This window comes from Cervus elaphus, chromosome 23 (genome assembly GCF_910594005.1).
Source record: "Cervus elaphus chromosome 23, mCerEla1.1, whole genome shotgun sequence".
In the NCBI taxonomy this organism is placed as follows: Eukaryota; Metazoa; Chordata; class Mammalia; order Artiodactyla; family Cervidae; genus Cervus; species Cervus elaphus.
In genome coordinates, this window is record NC_057837.1 from 28,222,920 (window position 1) to 28,242,501 (window position 19,582).

At 43.3% G+C, this 19,582-nt stretch overlaps 1 protein-coding gene across 5 annotated transcripts in view; it reads right to left on the reverse strand.

Annotated features, from left to right (window-relative positions):
- FRMD4A (FERM domain containing 4A) overlaps nucleotides 1-19,582 on the reverse strand; it is a 509,371-nt gene that overhangs the window by 152,932 nt on the left and 336,857 nt on the right. For all 5 annotated transcript variants that reach the window (XM_043884599.1, XM_043884598.1, XM_043884597.1 and 2 more), the window contains exons 3-4: nucleotides 16,985-17,079; nucleotides 4,070-4,162 (exon numbers count right to left, since the gene is read on the reverse strand). In XM_043884599.1, coding sequence (XP_043740534.1) covers nucleotides 4,070-4,162; nucleotides 16,985-17,079 — 188 coding nt within the window. The remainder of the gene's footprint in view (nucleotides 1-4,069; nucleotides 4,163-16,984; nucleotides 17,080-19,582) is intronic.

A 19,582-nucleotide genomic window follows, 5' to 3' on the forward strand; every position in this document is an offset into this window, starting at 1 on the left:
TCATTTGATCGATGAGAGTTGTAGGGATCAAGTCCCTTTGAGGCTAAATAACGGGTCAGTGATGGCAGGTTCTCAGCTCTCCTTCCTGTCACTCTGAGGCTATCTTGGCAGCTGAATGCCGCTTCACACCCTTGAAGGAAGTGAAAGTGAAAGTTGCTCAGTCATGTCCAACTCTTTGCGACCCCAGGGACTCTACAGTCCATGGACTTCTCCAGGCCAGAATACTGGAGTGGGTAGCCTATCCCTTCCCCAGCGGATCTTCCCGACCCAGGAATCGAACTGGGGTCTCCTGCATTGCAGGCAGATTCTTTACCAACTGAGCTATCAGAGGGAAAAGTTTATTTCCTGGCTTAGAGGATGAAACAGAATTCTGTGAGTTCCAATTCACATTATTTATTAATATATTTGGGTCTTATTTTTCCTAATCAGCTGAAAGGAGGCACTAATTCTGCCTTCACTAGATGTTCTGAATATGCACTGCAGTGAAAGAATATATAAATGCCAAGGAACGAGCTATGTTGGGTGGCAGCGCAAACACAGATCCTCGGTGACAAAGGGTTAAGATTTCTACTTGATGAGTTCCTAAATCTTGGCTTAAGGCAGCCAATCTCTCCCATGGTCTCTTTTATCAGGTGGTTTTCTTCTGCCTTTATTCTCCGATATGACTGTACACATGTTATACAGATGTAACATAGATGCTTAAAGGAAAGGAGAGTGGCAGTGAGGGGCTGGAGAGTCAGGATGCATGGGGAATGCACGGGTGATGGACCCCTGGCTTCTTGCTTAGAAAGCTTAGTATGGACACAAAGAGAAAGAGCCCAGCTGGACAGGATGTCTTTTAGAGACTCTGGTATACTCCAAGGTTTGGGTCTTTTATGAAGATAATTTGTCATACCACTCCTTTGGAAAAATATAGCCTGTAGCCATCCTCAGAAAGGCATGAAGTTATAAACTGGGAATTCTTCCCAGGCCAAAAATCAAGGTAAAAGCACAGAATTTATCCCTGAGGGAGAATCTGCCTCCTCTCTGGGATAAAACAAATGATCAGAGTTTTGATTTGTGCTGTTACAGCCAGCTGCAAAGTGGGGACTCAGGGAAGGAGGGGTTTCGGAAGACAGCATCCTCTGTGGCCAGTGCTAAGGAGACACCCACCCTGGGAGGCTGATGTAATCATTCAAGTGACAGAAGACAAGGGCCTGAGTTCAGGTAATAAAGAGGAGAGGGCAAGGCAGAGAAAGATTTTGTAAGTAGTAGCAGAGAATTAATGCCTGTAACAATTTGAGGGAAAGAAAAGGAGGACAGACTTTAAGATTTAAGCCTACTGACGTTGCTGGTTTTCAAGGTAGAGAAAAGGGGCCTTGAGTCTAAGAATGTGGGCAGTCTCTTGAAAGTGGCAAAAGTCAAGGGAACAGGGCCTACTCTGGTGGTCTGGTGGTTAAGAATCTGCCTTCCAGTGCAGGAGATGCCGGAGAAGGCAGCGGCACCCCACTCTAGTACTCTTGCCTGGAAAATCCCATGGAAGGAGGATCCTGGTAGGCTGCGGTCCATGGGGTTGCTGGGAGTCAGACATGACTGAACGACTTCACTTTCACTTTTCACTTTCATGCATTGGAGAAGGAAACGGCAACCCACTCCAGTATTCTTGCCTGGAGAATCTCAGGGACGGGGGAGCCTGGTGGGCTGCCATCTATGGGGTCGCACAGAGTCAGACACGACTGAACCAACTTAGCAGCAGCAGCAGCAGCAGGAGATGCAGGTTCAACCTCTGATTAGGGAATTAAGATCCCACATGACTCAGGGCAGCTAAGCCTGTGCCACAACTAGAGAAACCCTTGGGCCACAACAAAGACCCAACATAGCCAAAATAAAATTAAAAAAAAAAGTCAAGGGAATAGACTCTTTGAGAACCTTAAGCAGGCAGCACAGGCCTGCTGACACCTTTATTTTAGCCCAGTGTAGTTAAATAAATTAACTAAGGTAAATTTTGAATTTATAGAATCATAAGATTTTTAAAAAAGGGCTTCCCTGATGGTTCAGATGGTAAAGAATCTGCCTACAATGCAGGAGACCCAGGTTTGATTCCTGGGTTTGGAAGATCCCCTGGAGAAGGGAATGGCTAACCACTCTAGTAGTCTTGCCTGGGAAATCCCACGGACAGAGGAGTCCATAGGGTCACAAAGAGTTGGACATGACTGATAGACTAACACTTTCACTTTCAAGACCAAAAAAAAAAAAAAAAAGATTTAAGACTAAACTCTCGAATCTGGAAGGGGCAAAGAAAGGATCCTCCCCTAGAGAATCCAGCAGGAATATGATCCTGCTACCCACAGGTTGATTTTAGCCTCATAAGATCCTTTTAGGACTTTTGATCTCTAGAACTTCTGATATCCAGAACTGTAAGACAATAAACTGTGTTTTAGCAAAAAACAAGCAAAAAAAAAAAAAAAGGTTAAAGCCTATAATAAATGGATAACAATGTCACATTTGATGTGATCACAGAAGGTCTGGGGAGGTGGGTGGGAAGATGATGAATTTGGCTTTGGACCTGTTGAGTTTGACCTCTATAGGCGGCCAAAAAGTAACCAGAAATAGAAACCTGAGGCTCTCCAGAAAGACCTGCTGGTAGGATGAGCTACAGGAAGCTCTGCCTTGTGTTTCTGTGGGGTATCCATCACTAAATGTGATTTTGGAGAGATTTTCCCAGTGAGCATTTGGGGAGATGCCTGCTTCAGCAAACCAAGAAAACACATGTCCTTGGGCCTTCAGTCAGCCCGTCGCCAGGCTGGTTGCACTGGTCTACCTTGGCAGTCCTCTGTGTATCTGGTTCCAGGGAGGGACATCAGCCTGGAGAGATTTGGATGTGTTGGCATGCAGATCCTCGAGTGCAAACACTGCAACCAGGCAATCTCATGCTGTCCCAAGCTTTTCTCCAAAGCTTCGTTCCCCAAACCCACAAATAACTCAGCTCATAACAAACACTTGAAAAAATAGCTAATAGGCAACCAGCCCAGTGTTTCTCTTCTTGACTAATGCTGGCAAAAAAAAAAAACACCAAGAAGAAGGGGGGCCAGGTACATGTCAAGTGTATGGATGTGTTCCCCTCTGATTATGAGTTCATGAACTGCTTAAATATAAGCAAGTCTCCCTTGATGCCGCCACCCCTCCTGGTGCTACTGTTCCTCTTTGCTTTATAGAATGACTTTTCCATTCTATGCCTTGAGTGAAAGGGTTGGTGTGCATTTTAAGACTGAAGCATTTGAACCCAAACACCTCTACAGCTATGCAGCAGAAATAGCCTGGTGCTCAACAGACAGGGTACTCAGAGACCTGCTGGGTCTGGGAGCTCAGATTCAGATCTGTTTCACATGATTTACATCAGTACTTTGCACTTGAGCCCCTGACGTGATCCCCGCTCTGGCTTCACACAACGTTTTGCAAGCCCAAGTGATAAGTCTGGTTGTCTTCATTAGATTGTTGCAAACATTAAATGTAAGAAGCATATAGTTCTCTGCAGTCACAAAATAAAACTTCTTACACAAAATTAATGGACAGAAAATTCCTACTGTTTCTGAAATATTATTATACCTTAGCTTCCCATACTGGGAAATGCATTTATCTGTGGTTTGTTGCTGAGTTGCAACTATTCCTACCTGGGATAAAGCACACAGGTTTCAAGAAGCCAAGCGGCACTAGCGGCAGAAAGAAATACACAGACTTTTGTTGTGTGGCTTCAAACACCAACAAAGGAATCCCCAGGTTTGTGTTATTCTCAGAGACTCAGTTTCCTTTGAGATATATGCCCTCTTCCCCTCGCCCCCACCCAAAAAGCAAAACCAAAAAGGTTTTACCTTCATTCAACACAAGCATCCTAGTGCCAGAGCAAAAACATGTATGTTCAAGCCTCACACACTCACGCCCTGTGTTTACATGGAACTCTATACCATGACCTCTACTCCTGGCAGCGAACCAAGATAAACTTGAGTTCCCCTTTCTTTGATTGCTCTACCCTCCTGGGCTTTTCTGACAAAGGGGGAAAAAAAGCAAAAGGGTGGATACCCAATGTTCATACCTGACACAAAAGTATAAAACCACTGGTCCCGACTTTTTGGGGAAGTCATGTTCCAAGACTCTTCGATCTAGCTGAAGCCAGTTCAAGTGTCCCCTGTGGAAAAGAGAGACCAGTGGATTAGACCTTTGGGTTTTGCCAAAGTTGCTTGGGATGAAGGTCTATGTCTGCATATATGGCACATGCTGGAGCACAGAGAAACGTGGACCTCTGCTTCACTCTTCCCTCTTAAGTTCTATAATTTGCAGACACCAAAGGAAATATTGGAGAAATATTGCGTCAGCAGGAGATACCGTGTAACAATCAAAGTTGGGGATTTGAGACCCGCAGTCCATTTCCTCGATAGCACTGAAATGAAAAGGCAATCATTCTCTCTTTTTTTTTTGTCCTGAATTCCCTGACCACCACAGGAAAGAAAGACAGTCTTTTCTGTCACAGGCCTCCAAACACACTTTAGAAACATGTTGGCAATCTTCAGCATATCTTGCTGGAAGCAGATTGGGTACAAAGTGAGTCAGAGACAATTTCTTTAAAAATGAAGCATACACCTAGCACACGACCCAGCCTTTCCACTCCTAGCAATTTACCCAAGAGAAATGAAAGCAGACTTCCATACAATGACTTTCACACACAGATGTTCATGTTATTTGTAATAGCTCGAAATTTGAAACAACCCCAATGCTGATCACAGGGGAATGGAACAATTACGATATAGAAAGGAATACTACTCAGTGACAAAGACAATGAGCTATTAATACACAGAGCAACAAAGATGAATCTCAAAATAATTATCCTGAGTGGGAGAAGCCAGACAAACAGAGTACAGATTGTATGATACCATTTATAGAAAACTCTAGAAAGTACAAACTAATCTGCGGCGACAGAAAGCAGATTGGTGGTTGCCAGGGGTGCGTGATGGGGGGGACAGTGTGTGTGTGTGGTGGGGGATGAGCAAACCTTTGGGTGTGATGGAGATGTTCATTATCTTGAAGGTGGTGATGGCTTCTTGAGTGCAGACATATCAACACTCAGGAAATTGTAAACTTTAATTGTGTAGTTTACTGCATGTCAATTTTACCTCATTAAAGCTATTTTAAACAGTGAACGATGGAAATACTTGATGATATGCAAATAGGGTCACTTCTGCATTTATTTTTTCCTTCCCTTCCTCCCTCCATAAATATTAATTGAGCATCTTCTCCAGATAAGGGTCTGGAGATGTAGCAGTAAGCAAAATTAACACAGTCCCTTTACCCCTGATGCTTATATTCTTGTCAGGAGACAGGAACTCAGCAATTATTTTCACAATTAATTCTGCAATTACTAATAGTATTAGGACCTGTAAGGACCCAATCTAGTCTGGGGGTCCAAGAAATGCTGCTTGATGTTTGATTGAGATTTGAAGAATGACAGGAGGAAAGCAAAGAGGAAGAGGAAATAACATTCCAAGCAGCAAGGCCAGTGTGTGCAAAGGCCCTGAGGTGGAGAGAAAAACCTGGCACCATGGTATCAAGTGAACAGAAAGGGATGAGGCTAGAGAGTGGGGACCAGGGTCTTGGTGCCAAGTTGAGGAGCTTGGTCTTTGAAGAGCAAGACAGAATCACAGAACAAGGGTGAGCAAAGGGATCCACCTTGTCCCTTTCCTCTCCTCTCCTTCCCCAGTCTCAGCCCATCATTCAGAAGGGCTGAGTCCCATCATCTCTGTGACTCAGTAAGCCCATGCTGAACAGACACTATTGCACAACATTTCTTCGGGGCCTGATGCTGTGTAACACTGGTGTTTATAATGTATACACCCATGTGAAAGGCTGTGCTTACTGAACAAAAGCTGTTGCATCATTGTATTAAAAGGTTTGCTCCTCCAAGCCTCCAAAGAATGAAAGCTGGAGGCTTTCCATCTCCATTTTGAGATGTCTTTCAAACCACACCTTCTGCACACAAAAATAAACAAACCCCTCTTTCAACTAAGCCCAAGCCCATGGCTCCAGAGATGAGGATGAGGGCTGCCTCAAAAGAGTGTCCATTGGAGGAACTCTGGCCTCTTTCTCCTCCAGGCATTTTCATCTAGACAAAACATTTTTTTTATTAACTTTATCTTTCATGTTTAAAGCAGTTTCTCAATTCTGAGTATAAGGGTTAAAAAAAAAAGAATGGAAAAAAGTTCTCTGTGCAAAACAATTGGACCGGCATCTTCCAGAAAGGCAGGATAAATTTTTCTTCGAAAGAACATGGGATCTGGAAACAGAAGGCCTCAATGCCATCATTGTCTCTGGTCAGACCTGAAATGTTGACAATGCCCTGTAGGGATCATGTTGTTTTAAACCTCTGTGCCTTAACTCATGCTTTTCCCTCTGCCTAGAATGCCCTTCTTCCTCTTCACTGCCCAGTGACGTCTGGCCCATCCTTCAAGACACAGCTCTCCTGTGTCTTCTCTGGGAAGCCTTCCCTGGTACCCCTTCCTCACACCACACACCAGTCCGGGCTGTGGGTCCTCCTCTGGACTCTCACAGCACCCATCCTGGGCATAGCTCTGCTGCTGCCCTTCCCGAAGTCCATGGAACTTACTCTGTGTACACACTTTTCCTCAACAGACTTTCTACATACGAAAAACACAGATCTACTCCCTCAGGTAACAGCATGTGCATTTTTGATTAACTGGAAGGTAAGACAAACAGACCTCATTATCAAGGTGTAATAACCCACAGACTCCCCCCACCCCCACTTCGACCTCTGAAAATGTCAAACATCTTCCAGGATCCTCTCTTTGTGCTCAGCTCTTGCAAACATGTCATATGCATGCTCACCCCAGGACTTCGATCATTTGGTTTCTCTTCCTTGGAACATTCTCTCCATCCTCTTTATCTGAATGCTAGCCACTATTCAAGGCCAAGTTCAAATCTTACTTTTAGTGAAGGCTTCTGATTGCCTAAGTCTGGGTTTTCCTTCCAATGTCTCCAGAGGTTCTGGTTTGTGTCATCTGCAAGGCATTTAACATAGCCTAGTGTAATTAGTTATCTAAAAAATAGGACCTGTTTCTACAGCTCAGTTGTAAGATTTCAACATTAAAACAGAATCATCCCTAGAACACAGTATAGCACTTGGCAAATATTACGGACGTCAAAGTGCTTGCTCACTGGTTAGATGACTACCTCTTAAAGAAGCTGAGGTGTGCCCTGATCTTAACTTACAAAAGTGACTGAGAGACAACCATGAGAGGTCAAGGCCACTGAAGGGAAAGTTTAATGTTCCTCATGGTTTCCTGGAAATGAGAGGCACCCACCCCATGCAGGGTCATGAGAAGAAGCTCCAGCGTTGTTCATGAGGCAGAAAGGAATATGGAGGACACAGGAAGAGACTTCACTGGGGTTTTCATGGAAAAGGCATGGGGGACAGCTTAGGACTGGCTAGCCTGAACAGTTCTGGTGGACCTTGAGTCTTAAGAGCTATCCCTGGTTCTCTGGTAATTGGCTCTGGGGTGATTAAGGATGGGAGGAGGAGTACTGGCTTGGGGTTTGGGAGTTGCTTAAAGGAGGTGGTTCAGAGTGTGGCCTCAGGGTCACAGAACTTTGGCTGTTAGTTTGGGATGGAATGGAAACAATTTTAGCTGTTAGTTTGGCCCTGTAATTAATGATCCCAAACAAATACAGAATCAATAAAAACTCAGAACAGAAATTCATCCAATGACCGTGCAGGTTTAAACTTTAATCTTTTGCCTTGCAATAACTCCTGATAAAGAATCTGGTGAGACTAACCTTTTCCAGAATCTTTCAAGAGAGAGATTAGAATGGTGCACAGCAGTTTTCCTATGGTCCCAAATGCAAGGAATAAGGAGGAATTGAGATGGAATGTTCTACCTGTGCCCTGAGGATCCATCAATGGGTCAGCCTTGAGAAATTCTCATTCCACCCAAGGGCACCACATTTCTAACCACTCAGAGTGCTGGGGATTTGACCTGGGGGCCGTAATTCACTTGGTGGAGAACCTGAAAGCGGGAACCCTTTGAGGAAATACAGACATGGTTGTTACTAGGGTACTACTCTGCGGGGTTTGCTCATTGCCCATCTTCTTCATCCATGTTAATGGAGAACAAACAGGTAGATGGATCCCATTTCCCTAGGTAATTTCATTGCCCACGCTAAACTTTTTTTAAAAGAACATTAAAGGTACGAATTCCTTGGTTCCCAGCCATGTATTAGTTCAGCATTGATCAAACCATGAAATGACTAGATTAAGAAAATGGTCAAAAAGCAGAAAGAACAAGGAGGCCAGAATTCCCCCGTAACTGAATAGTTGGCCTTGGAGGGAAAATGAACTTCCTCCCCCTACTTCCTCTACTAAGATTCCTCAACCCCAGTTCTGCAAGGAATAATAGCACACACACACACACACACACACAAGCAGGGTTCTGAAATCCTTGGGGAGGGCTCTTCCTGCACCTGGAGTCCTGCGACCCTTCCACTTTATGTGCCTATAAAATCTCTCCACTACAAAGGTGCTATGAAAGGAAAGACTGAGGCACCAGTGACCCACCCTGGGTCCCTGAGGATAACTGCCCAATAGCTGGGCCAAAGCTAAGGGATGGGTTAAAAAGGAAACTGTAAATCTCATTTCTGAGGACACCACTTTCCATGCATTAAAATAATTTCTGCTGACTGCGTTGGGTTCAAGGTGACATTTCCTACACCCAAGAATCAAGGATTCCTCACTGTCCGTGATTTTTTTTTCCTTACATAACACCTCTTGTTCCCAACATCAGGTCTCTTCCTCAAATCTTGTTTTTCTTTTCTTTAAGCTTAGGTAGGATGGGAAGCAAAGAGCAGAAGAAGCATTTTTTCTATACAGTTTAACTAAGAGATGCCTGATAGCTTGGGTTTCATTATCTCATTGATTTTTCATTTGAGAATTCACATCAGTACATTGGCCTATAACAAAGCAAAAAAAAAAAAAAAGTCCCAGCAGACGCTCACAGTATTTTTGTTATTGCTTGACTGATAACTATCTTTAAAGCTGAGCAAGATAACACCTATTTGGTTTATGGAGGCAATAGGTCAAACTGTTGGGTCAGTAATAAATATGCAATTGCTTCTAGGCAACAGAAATTGGATGCATTTATTTAACAGATTGCTTTTAGCTTCTCCATACAATACAAATAGATTTCTGGTCCACACAATGGCACCCTCAATAGAGAAGGCCTTAAAGGGAGCTTTGTTTGTAAAGAATCACTGGGGTAGAGGTGTGTGATAAGTGTATCTGAACCCAACACGATCTTGAACCCCAGGGGAGAATGAGACTTGGTGCCTTTTAGAGGTTTTTATTGTAGACAGCTGATTCTTAGGGAATGTGCTTCCAAAAAATGTCAAAGCAAGAAGATGAAGTTTTTTCAGGTATCATTAGATGGAAAGGCTAGGTTTGAAGTTCTTCAAAAGGAAGATTTCTGTGCTTCAGTACTTCTTTAGGGTCAGAAGTACGTGTGCTCAGCAAGGACAGCTAGGAATACTGGTTTAGCTAGACTCCCTCAAAGAGTGGCTTTCAAGAGTGTGTGTGTGTGTGTGTGTGTGTGTGTGTGTGTGTGTCTCTACAAGAAAGAGACACACACAGATGAAGTTTAAGAGAAACAATATATAGGGAGCCTGAATGACTAAATCATGGGTTATTTTGTCCATCTGAATTTATGCCTTCAATTTTTTTATTACACACAGAGGGACTGTGTGCTCTACAATGTCCTCTGAAGGCTACTCAAAATTTTCTTTTCTAGCATCTCCTACCTATATCTTAAATATTTACTGTCTAAACTAAAAATACAAGCTCTCCAAGGGGTCACAGGCCAGTTACTTCTGTATCTCCAGGATCAGTAGTGGATGCTTAATAAACATTTGCGGAGAAGCGAATACATTGACTTTAGATAAGCCCCATAGATCAATATTGCTGTTGGTTCCGCGACTGCCCTCCACGTCTGGACGCTGCTCCTGCCATAACTAAACAATCTCTGTATCCAATGAGAATTCACCTAGGCCGGGGCCTGGGCTCCCCTGTACCACCGGGCTTTGGGAGGAAAAGGTCAAGAGAAAGATTGGATTCCTAAGACCCCTTCTGGTTGCCTCATTTTTTTTCTCTTAGCTGCACACAGGAAGAGTTCTGCTAAAGCCCTTTTCTGGTTCATGAACAGAAGGTCCTGTTGTTTGCCACGGCGTCTGAAGGTCTCAGCGGGCTGCCTCCGAGGGGGTAATGAACGCTGAATGCCGCGTTCCCAGAAGCAGCTATTACAACCCGGACACCGAGGTTGTAGCCATTGATTTTCTCCTCGGTTGCATGGTACAGAGCATTTAATGAATGGAAATCCCAAACCTATTTCCAAATAAATTACATTCCCAGGGCTGCAACTTGTGGTGGTTTCTTCTGCAATTGGAAAACTGCTTTTCTGCTTTTTTAAATTGCACATCAGCTTGTGACTGGGGATGCTCATCCACTAGATCCTTTTCACATGTCTCGGTCCATGCTGGTCCTGGCTCCAGTCAAGGGACACAGGACTCAAAGATGCTGCTGAACCGAGGGTTCTCCCCATTGTCCTGGCATTGGGTCTACAGATGCAATTCCAGTGTGATATGGGTATTTAATTATCCAGATAAATCACACTCCCTTATCAGTACCTATCCATGGCTCAATTAATTAAGACACAGCATGATGTTTTTAAAAAAATCCTTAATCGGTTCTTCAACTTAGATTCTGGCTTCAGAGTGCCTGTGAACCTTCCAAAATTTAAGCACTAAGTTATTCTGTGTGTAAACAATTGTGGGGGTGAGGGAATGTAACTTCTTAAATTTCACAGGGGTCTGTGATTAAATAAGAGGTTAAGAACTATTCATTTTCCTAGTTGGTATGTGAGAATACACTGGAACTGTACATAGCTTTGAAAATGTGCAACAATGGCTTAACTGAGTTTTGTATCTTTTTCCTTCAACTTTCTAAATACTTCTTAAAGTGTTGTTACACAGATATTCATTTACAGCATTTGACAAACAATCCTTAAAATTTATGACAGGAAATTAAAATTTAAATATGTTATAATTAATCATGAGTTCACCTTGAGGGGTATTTGACCATTTCTGCTAAATAGCCTAAAAGCCATTCAGTTATTGCTGTTGATGGTGGGATCCTCTGTCAATTTTTTTATTTTAAGAATGGAAAACTTTGGTGTTACAGGTGTTTGCCTGTGCCAATATTCCGTAATAACCTACATCAGAAAAGAATTTGAAAAAGAATAGATGTATCTATATATATAACTGAATTACTTTGCTGAATTACATTGTAAATCAACTATAGTCCAATATAAAATAAATCAACTAAAGTCCAATATAAAATAAAATTTTTTTTAAATTAAAAACTTGGGTGTTATCCATGTTTGCCTATGTACAAACTCATTGAACTGTACACTTTAAGTATGTGCTGTGCTTGCTTAGTCGTGTTCCACTCTTTCTGACGCTTTGTACTGTAGTCCGCTGGACTCCTCTGTCCGTGGGATTTTTCTGGCAAGAACGATGCAGTGGGTTGCCATTGTCCTCCCCCAGGGGCTCTTTCCGACCCAGGGGTCAAACCTGAGTCCTCCGTGGCTCCTGCGCTGCAGGTGGATTCTTTACCTGCTGAGCCACAGGGGAAGCCTTAAATATGTGCAGTTTTGTATGTCAATTTCACTTCAATAAGGTTTTTTTCTTTTTTTTTTTTAAAGAAACCCAAATAGAGGAAAAATTATGACTGAGAATAGATCAGATAACTAAAAATAGGGCTTTACGGATTTAAATTATACCATCAGAACCATGACCTCTGAAAAAAATCAGCCTAGGTGTTGAAACAGCAGTGGGAATATTTCAAAAATAACATACAAAAATAACTTTGCTTAAATGATGAACATTAGTGTTTGATACATGAAAATCTCAGTTAGTCTATTTGCACTCTAGGAAACACAAAATCTGAAGTTCTGAGTGCGTTCTAAACAGTTAGGTTTCCAGAATCTGGAATGGGGAAGAGTTTATAACTTTGCAGGCTCGTGGCATGAGTCCTGATGGGCCCCAAATATTCAAAGTTAGAATGAACTCAGCTTTTCTTCCTGGATCTGAAGGGAGTGGGCAGAGACAACTTACACCAGCATCCCTCTGCTCTACAACAGTGGTTTTCAAACTGGCTATACACAAGAATCAACTGGAGAGCTTTCAAAAATCCTCCTGCTTGGGCCACACCCTGACCAATTAAATCAGAACTTCTGGGGGCAGGGCCCAGACACTGGCATTTTATAAAGTGTCCAAGGTGAATCCACTGTGGAGTCAAGGTTGAGGACCATGTCAGTAGCAAAAACATTAATTATTTTAAGATCCGATTTATACTAGGACTTCCCTGGTGGCACAGTGGATGAGAACCTGTCTGGCGACACAGGTGACAAGGGTTTGATTCCTGATCCAGGAAGATTCCAAATGCCACGGAGCAACTACACCCAAACACCACATCTACTGAGCCCGTGTGCTGCAACTACTGAAGCCCATGTGCCTGGAGCCTGTGCTCCAAAACATGAGACGCCACCTCAACGAGAAGCCTGAGCACAGAAACAAAAAGTGTAGCCTCTGCTTGCTGCAACTAAAGACTGCATGGGGCAATGAAAACCCAGCACAAACAAAAATATATAAATAAAATTATATTAAAAAAAAGACTTACACTAGGCTCTTACTTGGCTTCAGAACATTTTAAAGACTGCTAAAATGTCATAGTTTGCATGGATCACCACACTTCAGATACTCACAGATAACCATCTATGGACACCTCAGAGATAAACTGGGTGATTGCTTCCAGACCACCAAAATAAAGTGAATGTCACAAAAATGAGAGCCACATGGATTTTTTGGTTTCCCAGTGCATATAAAAGTTATATTTACACTATACAGTAGTCTATTAACTCTGCAGTAGCACTGTCTAAGAAATCAAGGTACATAATTTAATTAAATATACTTTATGGCTAAAAAATGCTAACACTCATCTGAGCCTTCTGTGAGCTGTAATCTTTTTTACAAGAGTAACATCAAAGATCACTGATCACAGAAAACCATAAAAAATACAGTAAAAATGAAGAAGCTTGAAGTATTGTGAGAATTACCAGACCATATGACAGAGACACAAGATGAGCAGATGCTGTTGGAAAAATGGCACTGACCGGCTGGCTCCATGAAGGGTTACCACACAGACCTTCAGTCTGTAAAAAACACAGTGTCTGTGAAGTGCAATAAAAGAAACCATGAAAAACCAAAGTTCACCTGGATATCTTTTTATTTGTGCAGAGTTGTTAAAAATAAAAGGGGCTAAATGCACTTGAATCAGAAACAGAAAAAGATAATCAGTGGGAAAGTGGTGAAATTTGAATAAAGTCTGTAGTTCAGTTACTAACAGTATCAATACCAAGGTTAATGTCTTAGTTTTGATACTCATCACATGGTATTTATGATATTCACATTAGGGGAAGCTGGGTGAGGGGTATATGAGAACTCTGTACTGTCTGTGCAGCTTTTCTGTATAACTATTTATTTCTACATAAAACTTTTAAAAATTGAATTTAAAAAAAAAACAGAAGATAGACCTAGTACTAATCCTGCATTGATTAACTAATGATAGGAAATATCCCTGGACACAGAGTCTGGCACTGTGGCCTTGGACACTATTAATGAATGCAACTTAGGGGTGAAGGGAACTTAGAGAATCTTCCAGTTTCGTCTACATTCTGTTTCATATTTCTTTTCTCCATGCCCATCCAGATCCTACAAAATGTCATCAACAGCAGTTCACACTGAAAGACTCACTGACTATACATATTGTACTATTAGGAATTACAACACTGCTGGCAATTCCTAACACTAGTGCAGTATTTTATAGCTTATAGCACTTTTTCCTTCTTCTTTTTGGCTGTACCATGCAGCATGAGGGACCTTAAGTTCCCTAACAAGGGATGGAAATGGTGCCCCCTGCACTGGGAGAGTGGAGTCTTAACCACTGAACTGACTGGGAAGTCCCAACAGCACTTTCTAAGTCTTGTTTTGATCTGAATTAGGAAAAAGGCAAATGCATGGGGTATGCCATGGATTGCAATAAAGGACGAAAGTTCAACTGCATTTTATTATAAAATACCCAGTATAGTACCTGCAGAAATCACACACACACAAACACAATACACACGCACAATTTGAAAATCCAGTTATTAAATGATCTGGCATTACTGTCTAGCAGTGCCCAGTGTGAGACCAGGGGCCGGATAGAAGACAAGGATAGTGGTTACCGACATATTATCACCACCCTAGACGCTTCCCTGATGGCTCAGATGGTAAAGAAACTACCTGCAATGCGGGAGACCTGGGTTCGAGCCCTAGGTCAGGAAGATCCCTTGGATTAGGGCATGGGTACCCACTCCAGTATTCTTGCCTTGGGAATTCCATGGACAGAGGAGCCTGGCGGGCTACAGTCCATGGAGTCACAAAGAGTTGTACATGACTGAGCAACTAAGCAGACCGCACAGACCAAGCCTCACCCACAGGCACCATTCTGTGGTCACAGCTTTCATTCACTCCTTTCCCACCAAGAAAAGGAGAAAAGGTCAGATGACCAAAGAGGCCATGAGCCAACGCCTTGGCCCCAGGTGTGGTCAGCCCTTGACTGACAATGCCCTGAGTCAACGGCCACCCCTGCCTTCCCTTTGTTCTGTCTCCTCATCCTGGTCTCTTGGAGGCCGGTTCCTGACTTCCTAGGGGCCCCTGATACTCACTGTTCCCTGGTGAGTCAGGCCCATCTGCCATCTCTTTTCCAGGAACTGTCTGCCAGCTGCAAAGTCTTGTCCACTGATCTCGGCTGGCTGTCCGCCACGTCTACAATCGCCAGGGGAGCCCTCCCACCCACACCCAGGTGAAGAGGTTGGTGGTGGCCACTCTTCCTCTGGACGGTGCCAGAAGATGGTTCATATCCTCATTATCACCCCCACCCTCCCCCACAAGGCTCTCCAGCTGCCAGTTCACAGTCCAGGGAGAGGGACCCTTCCCTTCAGGCTGCGTGCCTCCAGCCTGCATGCACGTGCACACACACAGACACAGGGACACACACACTTTCCCCACCAGCCCAGGGGGCCAGGAGAGTCAAGACCTGGAACAGGCGTATACACACACACAGGCACACAGACACACTTTCCCCACCAGCCCAGGGAGCCTGGGGCAGACAGGCTCCATTCGATGGGACAGGTGGGTGGTGCTGCGTGGTTTTCCTGCTTCCATCTCTCCTGGGAACAGAGCAACTTTCTCCCTGACGTTCATTTCTTCCTGGCTGGTGCCATTAGGGCTGTGATCTGAAACCTTTGGCAGGTGTATTTTTTCCTCCTGGGCCCAGGACAATAAGCTCGTTCTCTGACTTGTTTATCCAAAAGGGAAGTCAAATTGAGACCCATCTTGAGTTCACTGGCTCTCTGAGAAGAGGAAACGTACTTGGGAAATGTGAACAATGGGATATGACAAATCGAAACTGTGGTTTCCTTCTAATTAGTGAAAAATGTCTGGGTACCAGTTCAGAGGGTTACAGAGGTTTTCAGGAGAAAGGGTAGAAAACAACTACATTCATGAAAGTGGTTATTCTCCATGTATATTTGTACATTTGTCTTAAAGAATTTTTAAAATTTACTTTGCTGGCTCTTTCCCATCACAGCCCTCCGGGTCACAGCCCTGTTTACGAGGTCCCACCCACAGGCACAGTGATCCTTCTAGACCAGGCGCAAGCAGTCCTGTCTCCCTTCTGGCTCAGTTCTCCGAGGCTCCAGGACCAGGGGCAGCCTGTTCCTCCTTACTTTCTGGAGCCAGGTGTGACTCTGCCCCCAATACTGCTCACGCTGCCACCTGAAAGGTTGCTAATTTAGAGGGTTGATAATCTGCCCAGTTTGCCCCAGACAGTCCCAACATACACCCTCTTTTACCCACAGGGTCCTGATATGGATGATAAATGCTGCGGCCGCCCCATCCATCTGCAGCTCCCGGAGGGTCCTCGCACATGTGCACCTGATCATCTCTCCCACTGACCAGTATGGATGCCTCCAGTCCTTGCTCCTGAGCCCAGCCTGCTTCAATTGGACTTGCCTCCCTGAGTCATCTTGTCCAGATGCTAACCTAACCCTAATCTATTAATGTTTTAGGACATCATCTCTGTAATTCTAAGGATCTGGAGGAGCATGTGTGCAAGTGTGTGTGTATGCACAGAGGAGCAAAAACTGTAAAACATTTGCTTAGAACAGTGTATCGAGGAATTTGGGAAGGTGTACACCATACTCTTTTATTAACAATATATTAAGAAGGAAATTGAAATTTTAGTAAAGATACTCCTTCCTTGTGTTGCAAAACACCATTTTAGAGAGCCAAATTGAAAGATCACTGAACACAAATGTACTTTTCATCAGATGAGCAGTCTGAATTTTCCATTTTTATAGTCTACTTCATCGTTGACAGTGAAACTGCACAGATACTCTTCATTTTGAATTTATCATCGCACTGACTTCCTGTTACTGTTATTCCAACACTAAAAAGAAATGCTGCATTTCCAGACGTTTTCGTTTAACTCTAACAGAAAACAAACCCAGACAAATCTACTTTTTTAAAAAAAGAAACATTTTAGTTCTGAACACGCACCGGCTTGATTATAAGAACTGGTTTACCTAATAATTTCATAATATGAGCATCACCCTAATTATATCCTTTGGCTGTTCCAGGCATGATCACAAGGCCTTTGAAATTCAAATGATGAACTTGGACTGACCCTGAACCGCAAGACCTAAGTGGCCTGCAGCAGCCTTCACTGCGGACAGTTGAGACAGTGCAATTTCGGGTTCCATATTTTCCCTTCTCTGAACACATGGGTACTTACGTCTCATCCGTGAAGGCAATTCCAAAGTATTCCTTCTCCTTCAGGTTGAAGTGAGAGGCCACGAGGTCAAGCAGCTCCTTGGCCAAAAGCTTGGGCTGGAGAGAGAACAAAGTGGAAGAGTAAGTGATGAGAGATTCCATTTCCTGAAACATGCAATCTCAGTCTCATATGTCCTGAAGGGAATGTCTCAAAGTTCAAGAACATCCATACACATGGTTTTTATAAAACCCAAGGAGTTGACAATGAGGACAGGGCCATCAGTGGACTGAGACCTTCTGACTTGTTTACTGGTATTTTATCAACAAATGGTACTTGCTCACTGACAAGGCTGTCAGACCTCACAGCTCTCCTCCCCCACACAGGAGAACATTTTATACTGAGTTGACAGGAAGATATCTTATTTTAAATATATATATATATATATATATACACATACATATACATGAAAGTGAAGTCGCCCAGTCATGTCCGACTGTTTGCGACACCAGGGACTGTAGCCTACCAGGCTCCTCCATCCAAGGGATTTTCCAGGCAAGAGTACTGGAGTGGGTTGCCATTTCCTTCTCCAGGAGATCTTCTGGACTCAGGGGTTGAACCCGGGCCTCCCGCATTGTAGGCAGACGCTTTACCATCTGAGCCACCAGGGAAGCCCCTTATATAAATACATAGTCATACATACGTAATGGGCCACCCTGGTGGCTCAGATGGTAAAGAATTTGCCTGCCATGCAGGAGACATGGGTTCAATCCCTGGGTCGGGAAGATCCTTTGGAGAAGGAAATGGCTGCCCACTCCAGCATTCTTCCTGGGAAATCCCATGGACTTGAGGAGCCTGGCAGGCTACAGTTCATGGGGTTGCAAAGAGCCAGACAAGACTAAGCAACTAACACTAACATATGTAACATAAATATGCTGTGACATACATCAAATATATATTGTATAACACAAATGTTATATAATACTACAATATAGTAATACTGTAATTAATATAGAATGTGAAGATAGATATATTGGTTTGGCCAATAAGTTCATTTTGATTTTCCCATAAGATATAATGGAAAAACTTGAACTTTGTAGCCAACCTCATATATATATATGTGTGTGTGTGTGTGTGTATGTATATATATATATATATATATATATGTATGTATGTATGTATGTATGTATATATATATATATACCATGCACTTATATAGTATTTGCTATGTGCTAGGGCCTGTTTCAAGCACTTTACAAACACCAGCTTCTTTAACCCTCATCACAACTCTATAAGGTGGTTCTATTATTAATTCCATTGTATGGGGAGGAAACAGGTGCCCAAAGATTAAACATCTCTCTTTAAGTATTGGGGTTGAGATTTGAACCCTGGTTCCAGAGACTACCCTTGACTACTCTATGCATGGGGGTGTGTGTGTGTGTGTTGGTTGCTCAGTCGTGTCTGACTCTTTGCGACCCCATGCACTATAGCCCACCAGCCTTCTCTGTCCATGGAATTCTCCAGGCAAGAATACTGGGGTTAAGTTGCCATTTCCTTCTCCAGAGGATCTTCCCAGCCCCGGGATCAAACCAGCGTCTCCTGCATTGGCAGGCAGATTCTTTACCATCTGAGCCACTCGGGAAGCCCAGATCATTTTCTACACTCCCATAATTTAAAATTCAAACAATAAAAGTAGCTTCCTGCCAGAAATGTTAACATTAAGGCCAAAGGAACTTAAGAATAGTTATTTAAGAATAAACCAAAAATCTGCCTTTCCAAGAATATTTTTATCCAAGAATATTTTTATCATGAACACTTTCCTGAAGATCTCTGCCAATCTAAAGGAGTATGAAATCATTGTAGCTGTTTGCATTGTCAATACATCCATCACTCTGGCCTATCACTGTTGAGATGACTACAGACTACCAGGCTCATATTTTATTTTCTTGGGCTCTAAAATCACTGTGGACAGTGACTGCAGTCATGAAACTAAAAGGCGCTTGCTCTTTGGAAAAAAAGCTATGACAAATATAGAGAGCATATTAAAAAGCACAGACCTCTCTTTGCTGACAAAGGTTCATATAGTCAAAGCTCTGGTTTTCCCAGTAGTCATGTATAGATGTGAGAGTTGGACCATAAAGAAGGCTGAACACCAAAGAATTGATGCTTTTGAACTGTGGTGCTGGAGAAGACTTTTGAGAGCCCCTTGAACAGCAAGGAGATCAAACCAGCCATCCTAAAGGAAATAAACCCTGAATATTCATTGGAAGGACTGATGCTAAAGCTCTAATACTTTGGCCACCTGATGCGAAGAGCTGACTCACTGGACAAGACTATGATGCTGGGAAAGACTGAGGACAGGAGAAGGGGGTGGCAGAGGATGAGATGGTTAGATAGCATCACCAACTCAATGGACTGAGTCTGAACAAATTCCGGGAGGTAGTAAAGGACAGGGAAGCCTGGTGTGCTGCAGTCCACAGGGTCACAAAGAGTCAGACGCGACTTAGCAACTGAACACCACCACCACCAGGTTCAGACGTAGGAGGGGAAGGAAAGGCTGATAATACAGATGTGGAGCCAAAAGGTATCAACTATTTCTAAATTGCCTCCAAGATCAGGCTT